At 41.6% G+C, this 24,267-nt stretch overlaps 1 protein-coding gene across 2 annotated transcripts in view; it reads left to right on the forward strand.

Moving 5' to 3' along the window:
- The window catches only part of tmcc1b (transmembrane and coiled-coil domain family 1b), a 29,666-nt gene extending 13,562 nt beyond the window's left edge, over positions 1 to 16,104 (forward strand). The window contains exons 7-8 of one of the 2 annotated variants that reach the window (XM_084172864.1): positions 10,343 to 10,478; positions 14,920 to 16,104. In XM_084172864.1, coding sequence (XP_084028990.1) covers positions 10,343 to 10,478; positions 14,920 to 15,234 — 451 coding nt within the window. In that variant the 3' untranslated portion in view covers positions 15,235 to 16,104. The remainder of the gene's footprint in view (positions 1 to 10,342; positions 10,479 to 14,919) is intronic. The other variant, XM_084172865.1, reaches the window with a different exon arrangement.
- The last annotated feature ends 8,163 nt before the right edge of the window (positions 16,105 to 24,267 follow it).

Below are 24,267 nucleotides of genomic sequence, written 5' to 3' on the forward strand. Positions count from 1 at the left end.
AACATGAGAGAGGCCTATTCTATATTTTTAGGATTCCAGGTTTTCCCCAGGCGTCCTATATGGGACCCCTAGTTCCAACACCAAAATCAATTTAAATGTTACTCACCTTCTTTAATTAATGCTTAGACTCTTTATCATCACTAAAGCAATATGGAACAGGATTAATATCTCCAAGTCCAGTGTGCTTCAGCTGTTGCTTGTCCTTGTGGTCATGACAAGCCCATCCTCCTCCTGCAACGACCCCATACAGACATTCTAGGTTGCCATAAGGGCAGTCAAGTTGTCCTCATTGTTGTGAGGGCCAAGCAGGGCTCTCTTCCGATAATGACTATCTGCTTCTGGGCCTCTACTCCGGGCCGGCGTTGGGTCCCTTTGGCTCGGGACCTTCTCTGTCACTAGGGTCTCGGCAGCCTCAGCTTTCTCATCTCTCGGTCGTCGGTTTCCATGCAGTACTCTGGTGCAGTGGTTTAGATGATACCAGGTCGATCTCCCCTCAACCCTTACGGCAGTTGGTGTAGCCTGGATGAAGGTGTAGGGTCCCTCACATCTCTGTTCGTTCCACTTCCTTCTGAAGACCCTGACGTAGACCTTCTCCCCCGGGACCACTGGTCGTGGTGGATTCGCCTCTGGTTCTGGAACTCTGCTTCTCTCCTGTTGGTATAAAACTTCATGTATGATAGTTAGTTGCCTGATATACTCTTCTAATTCCCTTTCCATTTGCTCTAGAGGCAGACCCTCATATGGTCCCATAAGCACCGGCACTGGCATGGGTCGACTCGTAAGCATTTCATGCAATGTTAGATGCGTAATTCTGTTAGCTTGCATACGATAGCTCATTAATGCCAGAGTTGAGCCCCCCCAAAAAAAACGACAACACTGTCTGTTAAATCAAAATAACAAATCAAACTAGAATGATAACCCTTGATAACACCTTAACTTAATTGTGTCCCTCATTCAGGGCTAGTTCTCTCGCTCTGTCGTTGTCATGGTATGAATCATTACATACTACATATACATCTCACACAATGTCTTCTAGCTTTCTAGTGATGGTGATCAGGCCTCACCAGAAAGTCAGAGCAGAGGTCATTCAACACCATTTTAAGTGAGTGTCTCTTTCCCTTTTCTTCCCCTTTACCTCAGATATTATTTAACAATATTTCAAACATTTTGTGTACCAAGTTTACATTGGGATTTTTCAGTACATTTCTTATCAGGATAATTTACGTGTGTAATCAAAACTCTGGCAATAGAAACTTCCGAAAATGTAATTTATGTGCCCTTTAAGGTGTATTATTTCTAACCTGTGAAAAATCCACTAAACCAAAAATAAAAACCCTACACAACTACCAAATATTCATAATAGGTGGGTTGTGTGTGTGGTGAAACGTAGGGCAAAAACAAACAAATGGCCAGGCCTTATTTAATTTGGTAGCTCCCTTTTATGGCCTAATTATAAGATTGCTGAGTTTTACTAACTGCTCTCCTCAGATCACAGACTCGGGAAACATTCCAAAGAGACATAATGAAACTCCCATTCTCCTGGAAAAGAAAGTGTACATTTCGTTAACATTCACTATAGTACATCTTAATCAGCCCCCCAAATGTTTTAATACAATCAAAACATGAAGATAATTCCACTGTACTCCATCAAATGAGTAATCGTTTGTTTCAATCTAATTCCTTGTTTATATAAATTGCTGTCCTTTGTAAATAAATGCAAACAAGTGTCTACTTTCTTATGCTAAAGGTACACTAAAAAATGCTCCACATAAGTCTATTACTGAGAACCATTTAGCATCTGGTGGAATGTTTGTTAAGTGTGTGTGGATTGGACACCTGTGCTTGGTGGTCTTAAACTACTTCATTCACTGCTGTTTGTTTGATTTTAGTACTGGTTCCAGTCACTCTGGGTTTTAACCAGTACTCCTGCTTTTATCAGTCCCTCTATTGTAGCTTGAATTCCTGCCTCTGCTTCCGGTGTCATTGGGTATTGCTGTTTCCATGGGGGTCTTGTGTCTGCCTTTACTTTAATGCAAATTGGATTAGCTGATTTTACCCAACCCACATCTGTATCAAGTCTTCTGTAATCACACTTTTCATTTGTTTCCTTAGCTTTTCTTGTTTTTTCTTTTTTAACAACTGGTTCAAAACTGGCCTTTCCTCAGTTATTTCCACTTCCTGTTGTTCCCCCATCAGTTCTGCAAAGCATAGGACTTTAATGAGGTTTTTGTCAACAGACTGGAAAATGAATGAATTCTCTGTTTTCTGTGTATATAATTAGCCCTTCCTTAACCATAGTTGTTCTAGCAAATGATTTTGAAATGGATCATATTGCAGTGTATAATGATAGCCTAATTTTGGTACTCTCATTTCTGTAATTTGAGCCCTGATACATTTCCCCCACTTCTTTAATAACTCTTATATTGGTGATTCTATGTTCCCTATCCAGTAAACATTTGTTGTTTTTGTCTGTAGCCATCATCTGTGGGTGTACACTTTACTATTATTAGTCCCTCTGATGTGCATTTAATTTGGATGCCCATTCGACACAGTGCATCTCTCCCTAATAGATTAACTGGAGTTTGTTCTGATACTAATATAGGTATGATGCAGGTAGCTTTTTCTCCTGCTTCTAGTTTTACTGGAACTGTCATAGGCATTAGCTGCGTTTGTCCCGTACATCCTACTGTCTTTACATATTTGCCTGACATGGGGAGGTGAGAGGCATAATTTGGACTTACACATGAGTAAGTTGCTCCAGTATCTATCATCATGGGTGTGCCTCTATTCTTCACCTGAACCTGCAGCATAGGTTCTTCATCAGCCTGCATAGTTACTGCCACTAGCAGACCCTCCCCTCTAGGATTCTCTGGGCATCCCTAGTATCCCTGATTTGGTCCTCCCCACGGGTTCACTGGGCCCTGTGGAGCCTTTGTCTGAACTGCCGCCATGCATCTGAGCTGGTGTTATTTATTTGCCAATTACCCTGCTGTGGTTGCTTAGGCAGCAATGGGTTGGTAGGACAATTCCTTCTTAGATGTCCTGATTGATGACACCCCCAGCAGACACCTAGCGGTCCTCCTGGTCCACCATTTTGGTATGTCTGCTGTTGTGATCGGTGCCCTTGATTCTGGGGTCTGTTTCTATTTCCTTTGTTTTGCCACTGTCCAGGGGATTATTGTGTGTGTACACATTCACTATTGGTAAGGCAGGAGCTCTTTGGCCCTGTGGTTGAGGCTGTAGTTGTGGACCTCCTTGGAGAACAGGTGCCATGGCGCCCTCTTCTGGCAGTGCTGGAGTAATCACTGGGGTCATCCCTCCTGTATTTCTCCATTGCGTGGATAACATGGTCGCAGAATTCCTTGTGTGATTTTGACGTTAGTCCCACCACATCTTCCAGTCTGCTTCTGACAGGCGTTGGCATTGCCTCCATCAGTGATGTCCTGAATAGTGTTGTCATCAGTGGATCCCCCTCTGGGTCTTTTTCTGTTTCTTGTCGCCACCTCTTGAGCTGATCCTCTAGGTAGCGTGCAGGGCTTTCTTTATCCCCCAATGGTTCCCCTCTCAGTGCTTTAGGGTGTATTTTTCTTGATACTCCATTCTCAGTGTGCCATAGTCCTATAATTGTCAAAGGCCACTCCATCCAGTAACGTCCTGTATGAGGCCACCCGCCTACAGGTCCTCCATTTTGGCCACTCCCACCACCCTAGCCAGCAATGCCTTCAAATCTCCCACTGCCAGTAGCTTCCCCATTGTTTGTTCTTCAAATGTTCTAATCCATTTTCCTGCTCCTTCATGCATGTTTGGCAGTCTAGTCACCAGGCCTTCCAGGTCCCGTGATCCCCAAGGCACATAGTGAACCTTTGTCCCCTTTACCAAAATGGGATACTGGGCTCCATACTTGTCTGGCTTTTTTATGTTCTTCTGTTTCTTAATTCTCTCTCAGATTTTTCCAGGTGGGCTTGCAGTGCTTCACCTAGTTCTGTTACTATAGATTTGCCTCCTGTGACTCCTTGCTGTGATAATTGTCTTTCTGTCTCACTCTGTTCTTGCTCAGAGTCAGCACACTGTTTTAGTTCCTCATCTTCCTCATTACTTGCATCATCCCACTCGCTCTGTCCATCACCATCTTGTTCATCTATCCCATAATTTTCCAGTTTGCTTAACATACCCCTCAGTCCCTCATAACAGTCTATGTCTAAATGTGATCCTCTTTCTCCTGTTTTATAGTTCTTTATTAGGGTATCCATGTCCTCACACACTGTCACATCAAACATCTCTAAGGCCATTTTGTTGCTCGTTTTCTAGTTCTTATTTATCAGAGATTTTTCCAATCTCTTCTTTATTTTCTGGGAACCTTCTTTTCATGATTTCTACTGGTGTCTCTATTCCCTGTATTCTTGGTCTCCCTGACGCTAGCCTTAGGTTTGGTTCAGTGTCTATATTAGGGTGTAGAGTCAGCAATATCTTCCTTACTGTTTTTCTCGTTTACTTGTTTATATCTGGACAGCTAATCCCTATCCTGAATTCTCCTACCCAGATTTATTTTATTACTATTTCTTGTATCCTTACTGGATCAATGACATAAGTAATAGCTGTTTCACATTAGATTTAGCCTCTTTCTGATAATGTTATCATTGTAGCCTATTGCATTAATTTAGTCAAATATAAATGTGTTGTTTAATAAATCTAGAACCTACAACAAGTTGGTGCTATCCCATTAGTGTAATAGTCAAAACTACCTGCAATCCACTGTTCCACGTAATGGAAACAGATTATCGTTTTAGAATTCATTAACTATTTGCATACGTCACTGGTGTTACACAAACTATAGAATTGAGTAATAACAATTTGTCAAAGAATGTTTCCCGATTCAACTATTATGACCTCTGCTTCAAATGTCCCTTACAGCCCGATACAGTCCAGCGAGTACGACTCTCTTTCACCCGCGAGCTAAAACATGGCATTAGTAAAGTCTATTCACAAACCACCAATAACTATTTGTATAACCTACAGGAATATTTTATTCTATAAAAGGGCCCAAATTTGGAATGTTAACCCTATCACATTTTATCATTTTACTGTGTTCAATTTTACCATAATCCTACATCACCTCTAAATTTCCAAATATAATGTCCGAAACACATCCTACAAGATTGGCCGAAATACAATGTGTAGACGTTATACAACCACACATGACCTGTTCCTCCAACAGGATTTATTCTACCCCTCCTGGTAACGTGAATTTTCCACACTCAGTTGGTCAATGAATATCCACATACCATTTATTATCTTCCTAATGCAAGATTGGGCACGCCCTTTCTCCACCAGACATAGAAGCTTCAAGTGACCTTTAAATATAGTCCCTTTCCTGACACTTCCTCAACACAGAAAAGGCTATTATTTGCAGGGTTTCTTGTTATTTTCTGATCACCCGCACAGATGAGCAGCCACTCGTTCTTAACTGAATCAGACAGAATGACCAGCAGGACGAACGAATGAATCAGACGAATTGAACAGATACATCAGATGAACAATCGAGTGAATTCGACAGATTGAATGCACGAACCTAGTCAGACCAGTGGACCAAGATGAAAGAGCTACTTTCGCGAGTCCAACAAGCCAGTCTTGTACAAAATGAGTCAGACAAAACAATCGAATCAAACAAACTGATCAAGCTGACCAAATGAGCAACCTAAATGAGATGGATAAAACATACAATTGAATGAATCACAGCCGCTCAAGCAAACCATTCACCCGCACGAGGTGAGCTGACCTACTCTATTTAACACTTTATTTATATTTTGAAGCCCTAGTGGCTATTTCACAACCGTTCACCTACTCTGGATGACCGGCGCTACTTCCAATTTATGGTGTCACCTACTCAGGATGACCTACTTCTTTACCTGATTGGCCCTGTCTAATTATTGCATCACCACCACAGGATGATGCAACACCTACTCGAGCAGCCTCTAACAATGAACTCCACGTTAGAGCGGTAACCGTAGGCACCTATTCATGTACTGGCTAGCCACTGGCCCGTTCAGCCCTCTGGAGTGCTAACCTTAGCTCTCCAAAGCGGTATCCACAGGATTTAACTTATTTGTAATTACCAACAATATTCAACAATCCATAACATTGCATGCATGCTTATTTCTCATGCCAACAAAAACTCTGTACTTTTCCTAAATGTAGTCCTTAATACTGGAGAGACCCCACGGTACCTGACCTTCAGAATCAGCTTGAACGAATCACACACTTTCAATGTTAAAAGTAGGAACGTTGCTTACCTCTTAACAGTGGCCACTGTATTTTAGTGTGTGATTCGTCCAACCTCCTCCAGATGGTGCAGCACCCCTGTGGTCTCTTTTCCCAGGCCCATCTGGGGTGCCAATTATGTTATGGAAAATTATCAATATACTTATTAAAAATCAAAGTTCTTCCAGAGTTTTTGTAGAATTAAGATAGACTTTATTACATACGCAATAGAGCCGAGGTGGTTTGCAAATCATCTGAACTCCCAACACTCGGCCCTCAGTTTATATACAATTTCCATTCCTGCTCGTTTTACATACTTTTTTAGCTTAAACCCTCCCAGTTCAGTTTCTCCACTATTGTTTCCAGGCCATCTTTTGACCGCTCCGCCCACTCTCTTAATTTATGATAGTGGTGAAATCTGACCCTATTCAGTCTCCTCCTATTTATCTAGTTTGGAAACAATAGTGGCAGAACCAGGCTTTCTCATGTAAAAAATAACAGAGCCATCTCCTGACTGCTCTGTTTATTCCAAAACCTATCAATCGATACTTAAATATGGTTTAAACATGGCAGGTCCGTAACCCATTCTCAACCATATACATTTAAGACATTCCTAATGCATTGCCTCATACAGTGGGGAAAAAAAGTATTTAGTCAGCCACCAATTGTGCAAGTTCTCCCACGTAAAAAGATGGGAGAGGCCTGTAATTTTCATCATAGGTACACGTCAACTATGACAGACAAATTGAGAATTTTTTTCTCCAGAAAATCACATTGTATTATTTTTTATGAATTTATTTGCAAGTTATGGTGGAAAATAAGTACAGTGGGGAAAAAAAGAATTTAGTCAGCCACCAATTGTGCAAGTTCTCCCAATTAAAAAGATGAGAGGCCTGTAATTTTCATCATAGGTACACGTCAACTATGACAGACAAATTGAGGAGAAAAAAATCCAGACAATCACATTGTAGGATTTTTAATGAATTTATTTGCAAATTATGGTGGAAAATAAGTATTTGGTCACCTACAAACAAGCAAGATTTCTGGCTCTCACAGACCTGTAACTTCTTCTTTAAGAGGCTCCTCTGTCCTCCACTCGTTACCTGTATTCATGGCACCTGTTTGAACTTGTTATCAGTATAAAAGACACCTGTCCACAACCTCAAACAGTCACACTCCAAACTCCACTATGACCAAGACCAAAGAGCTGTCAAAGGACACCAGAAACAAAATTGTAGACCTGCACCAGGCTGGGAAGACTGAATCTGCAATAGGTAAGTAGCTTGGTTTGAAGAAATCAACTGTGGGAGCAATTATTAGGAAATGGAAGACATACAAGACCACTGATAATCTCCCTCGATCTGGGGCTCCACGCAAGATCTCACCCCGTGGGGTCAAAATGATCACAAGAACGGTGAGCAAAAATCCCAAAACCACCTGGGGGTTCCTAGTGAATGACCTGCAGAGAGCTGGGACCAAAGTAACAAAGCCTACCATCAATAACACACTACGCCACCAGGGACTCAAATCCTGCAGTGCCAGATGTGTCCCCCTGCTTAAGCCAGTACATGTCCAGGCCCGTTTGAAGTTTGCTAGAGTGCATTTGGATGATCCAGAAGAGGATTGGGAGAATGTCATATGGTCAGATGAAACCAAAATAGAACTTTTTGGTAAAAACTCAACTCGTCGTTTTTAGGGGACAAAGAATGCTGAGTTGCATCGAAAGAACACCATACCTACTGTGAAGCATGGGGGTGGAAACATCATGCTTTGGGGCTGTTTTTCTGCAAAGGGACCAGGACGACTGATCCGTGTAAAGGAAAGAATGAATGGGGCCATGTATCGTGAGATTTTGAGTGAAAACCTCCTTCCATCAGCAAGGGCATTGAAGATGAAACGTGGCTGGGTCTTTCAGCATGACAATGATCCCAAACACACCGCCCGGGCAATGAAGGAGTGGCTTCGTAAGAAGCATTTCAAGGTCCTGGAGTGGCCTAGCCAGTCTCCAGATCTCAACCCCATAGAAAATCTTTTGAGGGAGTTGAAAGTCCGTGTTGCCCAGCGACAGCCCCAAAACATCACTGCTCTAGAGGAGATCTGCATGGAGGAATGGGCCAAAATACCAGCAACAGTGTGTGAAAACCTTGTGAAGACTTACAGAAAACGTTTGACCTGTGTCATTGCCAACAAAGGGTATATAACAAAGTATTGAGAAACTTTTGTTATTGACCAAATACTTATTTTCCACCATAATTTGCAAATAAATTCATTAAAAATCCTACAATGTGATTTTCTGGATATTTTTGACGTGTACCTATGATGAAAATTACAGGCCTCTCTCATCTTTTTAAGTGGGAGAACTTGCACAATTGGTGGCTGACTAAATACTTTTTTCCCCCCACTGTACATAACAGTATAATCAATCAAGAGCCATGTCCTGACTCTGGCTCAGACTCCCTCCTTGTGTACCACTCGGTTACCAACCGGTCGATCAACTGGTCGATCTTCAAGGCATTTCTAGTTGATCACCAAACATTTCAGTAGAAAAGGCTAGTGGTTAAGAGGGTAAGGCCAGAAACTGAAAGGTCGCTGGTTCGAATCCCCGAGCCGACTAGGTGAAACATCTGTCGGTGTGCCCTTGAGCAAGGCACTTAACTCTAATTGCTGCTGTAAGTTGCTCTGGATAAGAGCGTCTGCTAAATTACTAAAATGTAAATAGAAAAGTGATAAAGCCTTGTGCTCATATACATACATACAGTACCAGTCAAAGGTTTGGACACCTACTTTATTTGTACTATTTTTTTTACATTGTAGAATAGTGAAGACATCAGAACTATGAAATAACACATGGAATCATGTAGGAACCAAAAGAGTGTTAAACAAATCAAAATATATCTTATATTTGAGATTCTTCAAATAGCCACCCTTTGCCTTGATGACAGATTTGCACATTAATTATTTAATAATATGCCAAGTCTTGCTCTGTTGGCTGTAGGTGCACTTGATTCAGAAGCCTGTACAGAATAAAGAATATTCCAAAACATGCATCCTGTTTACAACTTGTCCTGAATCCGAAGTGTTATGTTTGGTCAAGTCCAATACAACAACTTATTGAGGGGGGTTGGGTTAAATGCAGAAGAAACATTTCAGTTGAATGCATTCAGTTGTACAACTGACTAGGTATCCCCCTTTCCTTTCCCTTTACTAAGTACCACTCTCCATATTTTCATGCATAGTGGTGGCTGCATCATGTTATGGTTCTGCTTGTAATCGATAAGGACTGGGGAGTTTTTCAGGATAAAAAATAAACTGAATGGAGCTAAGCACAGGCAAAATCCTAGAGGAAAACCTGGCTCAGTCTGCTTTCCACCAGACACTGGGAGATTAATTCACCTTTTCAGCAGGACAATAACCTAAAACACAAGGCCAAATCTACAGTGGAGTTGCTTACCAAGAAGACAGTGAATGTTCCTTACAGTTTGGACTTAAATCTGATTTGAAAATCTATGGCAAAACTTGAAAATGGTTGTCTTGCAATGATCAACAACCAATTTGACAGAGCTTGAAGAATTTTGAAAATAATAATGGGGAAAAATTGTACAATGCAAGTGTGCAAAGCTCTTAAGAGACTTACCCAGAAAGATGTAAACACTGCCAAAGGAGATTCTAACGTGTTGAGTCAGGGTGTGAATACTTATGTAAATGGAGATATTTCATTTTCAATATATTTGCAAGAAACTCTAAACATGTTTTCACTATGCCATTATGGAGTATTGTGTGATGAAAATAAATACATTTATTCCATTTTGAATTCAGGCTGTAACACAACAATGTGGAATAAGTCAAGAGGTATGAATACTTTCTGAAGGCACAGTACATACTCACTGAACTCAGCAGTTACTCAAGTTGTGAAGAGATGCAAAAACCCCTTGTTACTAAATTTAGAATAAAGGTATATTTTCTCACTTCAAAATAACTCTTATCACTCAGCTCCAGCAAACATTTCCACTACCTTCATGAAAGGGAGTGTTTGATTGGTACCTTGTGTGTGTGTTTGTGTGTGTGTGTGTGTGTGTGTGTTCAGGTGTGAGCGTTTGGAGGAGCAGCTCAATGACTTAACAGAGCTGCACCAGAATGAGATCCTGAACCTGAAGCAGGAGCTGGCCAGCATGGAGGAAAAGATCGCCTATCAGTCTTACGAGAGAGCTAGAGACATTCAGGTAGGTTCTGTCAGCTCTTGAAAATAGGGTTATTCTTACCTTATCCCTTTTAGGTCCTGGTGGAGCAAAGGGCCTACCGATGAATCTCCAGTAAACGTGTGTGTGTGTGTGTGTGTGTGTACATACACGTATATGTATACTACCGTTCAAAAGTTTGGGGTCACTTAGAAATGTCCTTGTTTTTGAAAGAAAAGCAATTTTTTTTGTCCATTTTTAAAATATCATCAAATTGATCAGAAATACAGTGTAGACATTGTTATATTTCTAAAAGGCTATTGTAGCTGGTAACGGCTGATTTTTAATGGAATATCTACATAGGCATACAGAGGCCCATTATCAGCAACCATCAGTCTTGTGTTCCAATGGCACGTTGTGTTTGCTAATCCAAGTTTATCATTTTAAAAGGCTAATTGATCATTAGAAAACCCTTTTGCAATTATGTTAGCACAGCTGAAAACTGTTGTGCTGATTTAAAGAAGCTATAAAACTGGCCTTCTTGAGACTAGTTGAGTGTCTGAAGCATCAGCGATTGTGGGTTCGATTACAGGCTCAAAATGGCCAGAAACAAATAACTTTCTTCTGAAACTTGTCAGTCTATTCTTGTTCTGAGAAAAGATGGCTATTCCATGTGAGAAATTGCCAAGAAACTGAAGATCTCATACAACGCTGTGTACTCCCTTCACAGAACAGCGCAAATTGGCTCTAACCAGAATAGAAAGAGGAGTGGGAGGCCCCGGTGCACAACTGAGCAAGAGGACAAATACATTAGTCTAGTTTTTGAGAAACAGACGCCTCACAGGTCCTCAACTGGCAGCTTCATTAAATAGTACCCGCAAAACACCAGTCTCAACGTCAACAGTGAAGCAGAGACTCCGGGATGCTGACCTTCTAGGCAGAGTTGCAAAGAAAAAGCCATATCTCAGACTGCCCTGTCTTTTTTTTTATTGGCCAGTCTGAGATATGGCTTTTTCTTTGCAACTCTGCGTAGGTCAGCATCCTGGAGTTGCCTCTTCACTGTTGACACTTAGGTTGGAGTCATTAAAACTTGTTTTTCAACCTCTCCACAAATGTCTTGTTAACAAACTATAGTTTTGGCAAGTCGGTTAGGACATCTTTGTGCATGACACAAGTAATTTTTCCAACAATTGTTTACAGATTATTTCAGTTATAATTCACTGTATCACAATTCCAGTGGGAAAGAAGTTTACATACACTAAGTTGACTGTGCCTTTAAACAGCTTGGAAAATTCCAGAAAATGATGTGATGGCTTTAGAAGCTTCTGATAGGCTAATTTACATAATTTGAGTCAATTGGAGGTGTACCTGTGGATGTACTTCAAGGCCTACCTTCAAACTCAGTGCCTCTTTGCTTGACATCATGGGAAAATCAAAATAAATCAGCCAAGACCTCAGAAAAAAATTGTAGACCTCCACAAGTCTGGTTCATCCTTGGGAGCAATTTCCAAACACCTGAAGGTACCACGTTCATCTGTACAAACAATAGTATGGGACCACGCAGCCGTCATACCACTCAGGAAGGAGATGCGTTCTGTCTCCTAGAGATAAACGTACTTTGGTGCGAAAATTGCAAATCAATCCCAGAACAACAGCAAAGGACCTTGTGAAGATGCTGGAGGAAACCGGTACAAAATTATCTTTATCCACAGTAAAATGAGTCCTATATCGACATAACCAGAAAGGCCGCTCAGCAAGGAAGAAGCCACTGCTCTAAAACCGCCATGAAAAAGCCAGACTAGGGTTTGCAACTGCACATGGGGACAAATATCGTACTTTTTGGAGAAACGTCCTCTGGTCTGATGAAACAAAAATAGAACTGTTTGGCCAAAATGACCATCGTTATGTTTGGAGGAAAGAGTGGGTTCCTTGCAAGCCGAAGAACACCATCCCAACCGTGAAGAACGGGGGTGGCAGCATCATGCTGTGGGGGTGCTTTGCTGCAGGAGGGACTGGTGCACTTCGCAAAATAGATGGCATCATGAGGAAGGAAAATTATGTGGATATATTGAAGCAACATCTCAAGACATCAGTCAGGAAGTTGAAGCTTGGTCGCAAATGGGTCTTCCAAATTCCAAGCATACTTCCAAAGTTGTAGCAAAATGGCTTAAGGACAACAAAGTGAAGGTATTGGAGTGGCCATCACAAAGCCCTGACCTCAATCCTATAGAAAATGTGTGGGCAGAACTGAAAAAGCGTGTGCGAGCAAGGAGGCCTACAAACCTGACTGCGTTACACTAGCTATGTCAGGTGGAATGGGCCAAAATTCACCCAACATATTGTGGGAAGCTTGTGGAAGACTACCCGATACATTTGACCCAAGTTAAACAATTTAAAGGCAATTCTACCAAATACTAATTGAGTGTGTGTAAACTTCTGACCCACTGGGAATGTGATGAAAGAAATAAAAGCTGAAATAAATTATTATTCTGACATTTCACATTCTTAAAATAAAGTGGTGATCCTAACTGACCTAAGACAGGGAATATTTACTAGGATTAAATGTCAGGAAATGTGAAACTGAGTTTAAATGTATTTGGCTAAGGTGTATGTAAACTTCCAACTTCAACTGTGTGTGTGTAGGTATATTTAAAATATGTGTGTAGGTATATTTAAAATATACATACATGCATGCATACATACATACATACATACATACATACATACATACATACATACATACATACATACATACATACATACATACATACATATACAGTGAGGGAAAAAAGTATTTGATCCCCTGCTGATTTTGTACGTTTGCCCACTGACAAAGAAATTATCAGTCTATAATTTTAATGGTAGGTTTATTTGAACAGTGAGAGACAGAATAACAACAAAAAATCCAGAAAAACGCATGTCAAAATGTTATATATTGATTTGCATTTTAATGAGGGAAATAAGTATTTGACCCCCTCTCAATCAGAAGATTTCTGGCTCCCAGGTGTCTTTTTATACAGGTAACGAGCTGAGATTAGGAGCACACTCTTAAAGGGAGTGCTCCTAATCTCAGCTTGTTACCTGTATAAAAGACACCTGTCCACAGAAGCAATTAATCAGATTCCAAAATCTCCACCATGGCCAAGACCAAAGAGCTCTCCAAGGATGTCAGGGACAAGATTGTAGACCTACACAAGGTTGGAATGGGCTACAAGACCATCGCCAAGCAGCTTGGTGAGAAGGTGACAACAGTTGGTGCGATTATTCGCAAATGGAAGAAACACAAAATAACTGTCAATCTCCCTCGGCCTGGGGCTCCATGCAAGATCTCACCTCGTGGAGTTGCAATGATCATGAGAACGGTGAGGAATCAGCCCAGAACTACACGGGAGGATCTTGTCAATGAGCTCAAGGCAGCTGGGACCATAGTCACCAAGAAAACAATTGGTAACACATTACGCCGTGAAGGACTGAAATCCTGCAGCGCCCGCAAGGTCCCCCTGCTCAAAAAAGCACATATACAGGCCCGTCTGAAGTTTGCCAATGAACATCTGAATGATTCAGAGGAGAACTGGGTGAAAGTGTTGTGGACAGATGACACCAAAATGGAGCTCTTTGGCATCAACTCAACTCGCTGTGTTTGGAGGAGGAGGAATGCTGCCTATGACCCCAAGAACACCATCCCCACCATCAAACATGGAGGTGGAAACATTATGCTTTGGGGGTGTTTTTCTGCTAAGGGGACAGGACAACTTCACCGCATCAAAGGGACGATGGACGGGGCTATGTACCGTCAAATCTTGGGTGAGAACCTCCTTCCCTCAGCCAGGGCATTGAAAATGGGTCGTGGATGGGTATTCCAGCATGACAATGACCCAAAACACACGGCCAAGGCAACAAAGGAGTGGCTCAAGAAGAAGCACATTAAGGTCCTGAAGTGGCCTAGCCAGTCTCCAGACCTTAATCCCATAGAAAATCTGTGGAGGGAGCTGAATGTTCGAGTTGCCAAACATCAGCCTCAAAACCTTAATGACTTGGAGAATATCAGCAAAGAGGAGTGGAACAAAATCCCTCCTGAGATGTGTGCAAACCTGGTGGCCAACTACAAGAAACGTCTGACCTCTGTCATTGCCAACAAGGGTTTTGCCATCAAGTACTAAGTCATGTTTTGCAGAGGGGTCAAATACTTATTTCCCTCATTAAAATGCAAATCAATTGATAACATTTTTGACATGCGTTTTTCTGGATTTTTTTGTTGTTATTCTGTCTCTCACTGTTCAAATAAACCTACCATTAAAATTATAGACTGATCATTTCTTTGTCAGTGGGCAAACGTACAAAATCAGCAGGGGATCAAATACTTTTTTCCCTCACTGTATATATATATATTAAATATGTTCTACGATAGGGTCTAGCTGTGTTTTGTGCTGAAGCGAGTTGGTGACGTTCCAAACTGTTTAACCATGTCCCCCCCCCCCCCATGTAGGAGGCTCTGGAGGTGTGCCAGACACGTATCTCCAAGATGGAGCTGCAGCAGCAGCAGCAGCAGGTGGTCCAGCTAGAGGGCCTAGAGAACGCCACGGCCCGGACCCTGCTGGGCAAGCTCATCAACGTGCTGCTAGCCGTCATGGCCGTGCTCCTGGTGTTCGTCTCCACCGTGGCCAACTGCGTGGTGCCCCTGATGAAGACGCGCAGCCGCACCTTCTCCACACTGCTCTTCGTCGTCCTCCTCGCCTTCCTGTGGAGGAACTGGGAGGTCATCTCGCAGTACCTGGATCGCTTCCTGCTGTCCCCGAGTTGACCTACGGGGGGGCTCTCTTAATAAATGACGAGGGGAGGCGACCTAGGGGTGGGGCTCCCGGAACAATGAGGGACGGAGAGGCGGGGCCTGGTGTGAGGGGAGGGGACTAACTAACAAACTCGTACACTGCCTCTGATGTAACTGTGGTGGCGCCAGCACAATGGGCGGGCTTAGCGGAAAGGAGGAGGATGAGGAGCCAGGAGAACTGCACACTTTTATTTCTCTCTCTCTTCAAACAGTGAAATTGTTTACATGTGGAATATGTTTTATTGCTTTAGAATTGATTCAAGTGGTATTGAATTTGTTTCTTCATGTTATTGCAGTCATTAATGCAGATTCTTGAGGGCTTTCTCTTGTGGCTGGATATGGAAGGTAAACAGCTGGCATTTTGATGATCCACATGGCAAGTGTCTTTCCCTTTTTTCGCTCTCCTTTTCTCTAACCCCAAAATCTCTCCTTTCTCCCTTCCTTTCCTTACTCCCAATATGTTATCTTCCTTTGTTTCTCTTCCTCTGCCCCTCTCTTTGCCCATTTCACCAAATCGCTCTTCTTTCTGGGAGGATTGATGTGACTAACTACAGTGCACTACTGAGGACAACATCTAATTTGTTCATCACTGGATCAAGCAAGTGATGGGTTCTTGACTTGTTTCTATTGGACGCGACGTTGTGCCTGATTTGATCAGGACACTGAGTCGGAATATGCTCAGCTTGAAGCCCTGCACTCTTGGCCCTGCCCCTGCAGAGACTAAACTGAATGAACATACTTGAAGAGCTGTGAAACTGCTCAGACTTTCAGTGCTTCCGTACTGTTTATTAGTGACAATTAAATTAACTTTTTATTTTTTAAAACAAATAAAAATGCTGTTTTAAAAATGAAGGATTGACTTGTCATTGAGTCAACATCACCCAGTTTCTATTTCAACCTCATGTTTTTGTTGTGTAGCAAATATTACCTGTATTGTCAAGCTAGTCGAGTGACTGCTCTAACAATGTCCTCAAAGATGGAAGGCAGGCGGGACCATTCTAACCAATGAGAGGGCAGATACAGATATAGAACTAATCTGTATCTGTGACAGCTTCAATGGCGTTGCCTATGCTCTCCATGTTAAAGTATTCCATTTTCTCCAATGGCAGATTTCTCCCAACTCAGGAATTCCCACCCGGTTGACTACGTTAAAATAGTGTAAGCCCTCCATGGCAATGTCCATAAGTATCACAACAGACACAACTCCAATATGTAGTTGTCAGTTGCAGAAATGCCTCGTGCGTCACTCTGCATAACCTAACAATTACAACAACAAAAAATAAATCAAAATAAGTCCCATGTAGCAAATTGGCAATTATTTGTTGACCAAATTTGACTCATTGACCCCCATACAAATTCCTCACGTCGTGGACAGATTCTGGGCAGAGTAAAACCTTGCTTCGCATCTTCCTGTGTATCCTTTTTCAAATCCAGGCCTTGAGGTCCACAGCATTAATGATTTATTATTCTCCTTAGGGGTGGTTGAGTAGAAGCTGGTTAAACTTCCAGGGAATAAAGAACCAGGAGCACCACCGGACCGCAATGCTATGTTTTGGGTACCTTTGATCAGGAATATCAAACTGTGTCCACAAGGTGGTGCAAGAACTAATTTGGTATTCAAACTGAAGTGGTACAACATGTTCCATTGCACCATTGTGGGCACTGACCCATAACAGAATAGTTTAATAATTTCCCATGGCTTCATAGCTTTGGGAAATGTTAGTTTGAGATGGTTAGTTCTAACTGTACAGAAAGACTGCTGCTACCACAAACCAGCAGGACCAAAAATGCCATGGTGAAGAGAACAGCAAAAGACCAGTATAAACTGTCCCTCAGGAGACTGGTACCAAGATGTCATGTCCAGTGTGCCGGGCTCTGATTGGTCTCAGCCATGTGTACACTCACTGTACCAGATTATCCCAATTAATCGTGTCATGGTCATCAACCTATGATGGACGAACAACAAAGTCCTGACTGTATAGAAAACACCTTTGCCATCAATGTATTCCAGGAACAGGGGAGTCACTGTCCTAGTGATACAAGTAACCTGGCAGAAGAGGGTACTCATTAAGCAGGTATAAGAAACAACTTTTAAAAAAAGCATCAGTGAATCATTAAACATCTTCACAAACCCCTAGCTACCATCAACGCTTTTCTACAGGAAAAGTGGAGACTGCACAATTACATTTTACAGCAGCCAGGTCTACACTTAATACCACAAGCAAGAACTTAAAAAAACAAACTGCTTTATTCAAAAACATACAAAATGAATCTTTAAAACCAACATTTGGATAAAAGGAGTGCAGTCACTCTGCTGCTGCCCTCTTGCCTCGTTTCCCTGTGGTTTTAGCTTCAGGAGCAGCATTGTCCCCTTCATCACCCTCTGCAGGCTTCTGGGAAGCTTTGGCCTTTGCACCCTTCTTGGCTGCTCCTTCACCCTTTGCAGCTTTGGTAGTCTTCTGTGCTTTGGGTTGATCCTCAGCTGTCCCTCTGCCTCTTTGTCCTCTGCAGGCCTCTTTGACCTGGGCTTCTTAGCAGGGGACACCTTGGAAGCAGATGCTTTTGCGGCCTTCCTGAGTTCTGCATCCTGATAGATAAATGACAGGTTTGCCAGACAATCACCCATTGAACATTTTAGGTTCATTTTAACCATAAAGCCCAAATAGGGAACAGTATCCATTATGACAAGTTTAAAAAAAATTCCCTATACACCAAAACCACTTGAACAATGCCAATAGTCAGAACATAACTGAAACCATACCTGCCTCTGAAGGTTTCTCCTTCTGCTTTTTCTTCTCAGCTCCAAGAGACAAGAGTTAGCAATGTATATAGACATGCCTACGCATGCAATCATGGACACCATGAGGAGAAGTGAGATACCCATACAAGTAATTGAATGAGCAATGTTAAATGCCCTCCATTGCAATGGGTGTAGCTCAATAACAATAATCCCATACAAGTGGGCAGACTATAGGGTGATCATAAATCTCTCAACCACAAATGCAGGGTTTTTGTAATTAAACTTTGTGCAGCTATCAAAAACTTAAAACAAAAGGTCAAAGATACATATTTTACTCAGACAGACATGTTAGTCAGTTGGTTTTAAAAATCAAATTGACGCCAATAATGATACAAAATAATATCTGTTAAAGACATAGCTTTAATGACTGATGTGGTTCTCTGTAGCCCAGCTGGTAGAGCACACGCTTGTAATGCCAAGGTAGTGGGTTCGATCCCCGGGACCACCCATACACAAAAAATGTATGCACGCATGACTGTAAGTCGCTTTGGATAAAAGCGTCTGCTAAATAGCATATTATTATTATTATTATCATTATAAATGATTCTGAATGTTCAGCCCCCCTGTCCTCTGCAACATTAGCCCACACTTGCCATATGAGACATCTGTGGTTTTCCTGTGAACAAGCTCCACATCTACTTCTCTATTGAAACATTTATTCTATGTCCCAGTCACAGCCACCATATTCTGTGAAGTCAGACTAACAGTATGTATGTAGCTCTCTAAAAAATGGCATTGTTCATCCCTGATATGGCTGGTCATCTGTTTTTGGTCATCCTCCTTTTCGGTGAGTTTTTCCTCCATTCCAAATTCCATCATCTGTTTGTGCTACAGGTTATTCCTCTTCTTCTTCTTCTTTCCCTTCTTTTAGTATTTTACTTTAGGAACTCTTGATATTTATACATTTTATGGTTATAATAAGTGTCTTATTCCATTGATCATCCAATTTATTCATTTTTCTCTGTCATTATTTTACATTTTGTTCAGCTAAGGAGGACCACTGCTTGATAACATGGCCGTGAATGCATTACAGGCTATTCTGCTTCTCCAACTTGTGTAAAGTGTTCCCCTCTCATGTTTTCTTATTTTTCATAATGGTAAAAAGAGCATGATAATGACCCATTTTGTTATTTCTAGATACCTTCCAATACATCAAAGGCCAAGGTCAGTATCATTATTCTGAATTTAAAGCTGCAATATATAATTTTTTGGGCTACCAGACAAATTTCACATAGAATTGTGAGTTATAGATCTGTCATCCGCATTTAAAGCAAGTCTAAGAAGCGGTAGGTCTGTTCTATGTGCGCTATTTCTATGCTTCCCGTTTTTAATATATTTCACAGCGGTTTAGATGGTTCAATGATTCTCTACACTATACTTGCTTGTTTTGTCACAAACTGAAATTAGGCGAACTATTAGAATTTTAGCAACCAGGAAATGGCGGAGAGATTTTTGTTTAGTGCATCTTTAAACTCAATCAATCAATGATGTCGCTCTTGCTGCTGGTGACGCTCGGATCCACCTCTATGCGGACGACACCATTTTGTATACATCTGGCCCTTCATTGGACACTGTGTTAACAAACCTCCAAACGAGCTTCAAAAATGCCATACAACACTCCTTCCGTAGCCTCCAACTGCTCTTAAACACTAGTAAAACTAAATGCATGCTCTTCAACCGAACGCTGCTTGCACCCGCCCACCCGACTAGAATCACTACTCTCGGTGGGTCTGACCTAGAGTATGTGGACAACTACAAATACCTAGGTGTCTGGTTAGACTGTAAACTCTCCTTCCAGACTCACATTAAGCATCTCCAATCAAAAGTTAGATCTAGAATCGGCTTCCTATTTCACAACAAAGCCTCCTTCACTCATGCTGCCAAACATGCCCTCGTAAAACTGACTGTCCTACCGATCCTTGACTTCGGCGATGTCATTTACAAAATAGCCTCCAACACCCTACTCAGCAAATTGGATGTAGTCTTTCACAGTGCCATCCGTTTTGTCACCAAAGCCCCATATACTACCTACCATTGTGACCTGTACGCTCTTGTTGGCTGGCCCTCACTACATATTCGTCGCCAAACTCACTGGCTCCAGGTCATCTATAAATCACTGCTAGGCAAATCCCTGTCTTATCATAGCTCACTGGTCACCATAGCAACACCCACCCGTAGTCTGCGCTCCAGCAGGTACAGTGGGGAAAAAAAGTATTTAGTCAGCCACCACTTGTGCAAGTTCTCCCACTTAAAAAGATGAGAGAGGCCTGTAATTTTCATCATAGGTACCCCTCAACTATGACAGACAAAATGAGAAAATAAATCCAGAAAATCACATTGTAGGATTTTTAATGAATTTATTTGCAAATTATGGTGGAAAATAAGTATTTGGTCAATAACAAAAGTTTCTCAATACTTTGTTATATACCCTTTGTTGGCAATGACACAGGTCAAACGTTTTCTGTAAGTCTTCACTAGGTTTTCACACACTGTTGCTGGTATTTTGGCCCATTCCTCCATGCAGATCTCCTCTAGAGCAGTGATGTTTTGGGGCTGTCGCAAGGCAACACGGACTTTCAACTCCCTCCAAAGATTTTCTATGGGGTTGAGATCTGGAGACTGGCTAGGCCACTCCAGGACCTTGAAATGCTTCTTACAAAGCCACTCCTTCGTTGCCCGGGCAGTGTGTTTGGGATCATTGTCATGCTGAAAGACCCAGCTACGTTTCATCTTCAATGCCCTTGCTGATGGAAGGAGGTTTTCACTCAAAATCTTACGATACATGGCCCCATTCATTCTTTCCTTTACACGGATCAGTCGTCCTGGTCCCTTTGCAGAAAAACAGCCCCAAAGCATGATGTTTCCACCCCCATGCTTCACAGTAGGTATGGTGTTCTTTGGATGGAACTCAGCATTCTTTGTCCTCCAAACACGACGAGTTGAGTTTTTACCAAAAAGTTCTATTTTGGTTTCATCTGACCATATGACATTCTCCCAATCCTCTTCTGGATCATCCAAATGCACTCTAGCAAACTTCAGACGGGCCTGGACATGTACTGGCTTAAGCAGGGGGAAACGTCTGGCACTGCAGGATTTGAGTCCCTGGCGGCGTAGTGTGTTACTGATGGTAGGCTTTGTTACTTTGGTCCCAGCTCTCTGCAGGTCATTCACTAGGTCCCCCCGTGTGGTTCTTGGATTTTTGCTCACCGTTCTTGTGATCATTTTGACCCCACGGGGTGAGATCTTGCATGGAGCCCCAGATCGAGGGAGATTATCAGTGGTCTTGTATGTCTTCCATTTCCTAATAATTGCTCCCACAGTTGATTTCTTCAAACCAAGCTGCTTACCTATTGCAGATTCAGTCTTCCCAGCCTGGTGCAAGTCAACAATTTTGTTTCTGGTGTCCTTTGACAGCTCTTTGGTCTTGGCCATAGTGGAGTTTGGAGTGTGACTGTTTGAGGTTGTGGACAGGTGTCTTTTATACTGATAACAAGTTCAAACAGGTGCCATTAATACAGGTAACGAACGAGTGGAGGACAGAGGAGCCTCTTAAAGAAGAAGTTACAGGTCTGTGAGAGCCAGAAATCTTGCTTGTTTGTAGGTGACCAAATACTTATTTTCCACCATAATTTGCAAATCATCCTACAATGTGATTTTCTGGATTTTCTTGTCTCAATTTGTCTGTCATAGTTGACGTGTACCTATGATGAAAATGACAGGCCTCTCTCATCTTTTTAAGTGGGAGAACTTGCACAATTGGTGGCTGACTAAATACTTTTTTCCCCCACTGTATATCTCACTGGTCATCCCCAAAGCCAACACCTCCTTTGGCCACCATTCCTTCCAGTTCTCTGCTGCCAATGACTGGAACGAACTGCAAAAATCTCTGAAGTTGGAGACTCTTATCTCCCTCACTAACTTTAAGCGTCATTTGTCAGAGCAGCTTACCGATCACTGCACCTGTACACAGCCTTTCTGAAATTAGCCCACCCAACTACCTCATCCCCATATTGTTATTTATTTTGCTATTTTGCACCCCAGTATCTCTATTTGCACATCTATCATTCCAGTATTATACGAAATTGTAACTATTTTGCACTATGGCCTATTTATTGCCTTACCTCCATAACTTACTACATTCGCACACACTGTATATATATTTTCTGTTGTATTTTTGACTTTATGTTTTGTTTACCCCATATGTAACTCTGTGTTGTTGTTTTTATCGCACTGCTTTGCTTTATCTTGGCCAGGTCGCAGTTGTAAATGAGAACTTGTTCTCAACTGGCTTACCTGGTTAAATAAAGGTGAAATAAAAAAAAATAAAACTGGAATGATTTTCAATTTTAACAATTCAGTTTACTATTTTTACTAAATAATATTACCACCAATCAATCAAAGTGATCTTTATCCACTGTAAATCAAAATGGCAACTTTGTCGTTCTAATTACCTTGTTAATACATAACTTTAGAGACTCTGTTGTCTATTATAAAACATGTTGTTGTGAATCAGGATGGCCAGATTGCTAGCCAGAATGACAAGAAACTGCCATGTGGGGAGTCATGTTGTTTCATCATGTGGCTTGTTTCATCTTGTTATTGCTACCATGTCTTGTTTTGAGGTGTTTTGACTGATTTCATGTCAATGCTAATATGGCAAAAATGCACTAGCTAGCTAACCAAAAACTGTACCTTAACAATGTATTTGAGAGACAACAAGCGCTCATTGTGCAAATTAATTTATATTTTCAATAAACATTGGAGACGAAATACAATTGACATGTTGTTTCTATAGAGATAAATAGTAATCACGTCTTTTTGTAGGCAATAACTCCGCCATGGTTCGTTGGACAAAGCCTATGAGGAAAATGTATGGGGTTTTTGGAGGGTTTTTGTATAAACACTGAAAGTAAGGTCTGTGGTAAACAGAGGCTTAGGAGATCTTATACGTTTTGTTCTATGAGATCATCTTCATCAGCTAACATCACTTTTTGTGAATTTTGAAGAATTTATGTAATAATAAAAATCACATAAATCACAAAGACTTCATAATTCATAAAGGTCATGTTAACTGACTGCTATTATCTCATAGAATGAAATGTATAAGATCTCATAAGCCTGTGTTAAATTCAGACCTTATTTTCAGCGTTTATTCCAAAACCCTATTCTTTCCCCATTCATTTTTCCCATAAGAATGGCTGAACGAACCAGAGGGCTGTTTGGTATACTCTGTGTAGTCCCGACACAAATCTAGGGTTGGTACCCAAGCCGGCTGGTCAATCATTCTAAATGTTCCGTTGCCATGATGGCTGTCAACGTTCTTATCCCTTGCTTGCTAGCTAGGCAAATTCGGCTAACACAGTCACGTCACACAGTGCAGCCAGAATAACAGCAAAGAAGCTGCATTTGCGTTTGTTAAAGCTGTTTTCTATAGATTTTTTGGGGGGGATACATCCATAACAATGAGCTAATGACTCAATGCACGATTTCGCCTGGCATAGAAAATGTGCTCTCTCTCCAGGACACTATTCAGAGGAGCCAGCCAACTACACAGCTAACATAATCATTTCAAAATGAAGCTGGAATGACAGCAAACTAGCTGGATTTTGTGTTTTTTATATATATATCCATAAAAATTATACTGATTCATGATTTCAACTGGCTGAGAAAAGCTGCCAGACTGTATCATCCCGACACATTCGTTTATTACTATGGGGCGGCTGGAGTTCGAATTTCAAATATTAGCGTTAAAAGATTTGGCATGGGTCCTCAGATCCTCAAAAAGTTTTACATCTGCACCATCTAGAGCATCCTGACTGGTTGCATCACTGCCTTGTATGGCAACTGCTCGGCCTCTGACTGCAAGGCACTACAGAGGGTAATGCGTATGGCCCAGTACTTCACTGGGGCCAAGCTTCCTGCCATCCAGGACCTCTATACCAGGCGGTGTCAGAGGAAGGCCCTAAAAAGTGTCAAAGACTCCAGCCACCTTAGTCATAGACTGTTCTCTATGCTACCGCACGGCAAGCGGTACCAGAGCGCCAAGTCTAGGGCCAAAATGCTTCTTAACAGCTTCTACCCCCAAGCCATAAGTCTCATAAATAGTTAATCATGGCTACCCGGACTGTTTATTATCTATGCATAGTGAATTTAACTCTACCCACATGTACTTCACAACACAAAATAATCTGAAACATAACCAAAAC

The sequence above is a fragment of the Coregonus lavaretus genome (genome assembly GCF_964263955.1).
Source record: "Coregonus lavaretus genome assembly, chromosome: 12".
NCBI lineage: Eukaryota > Metazoa > Chordata > Actinopteri > Salmoniformes > Salmonidae > Coregonus > Coregonus lavaretus.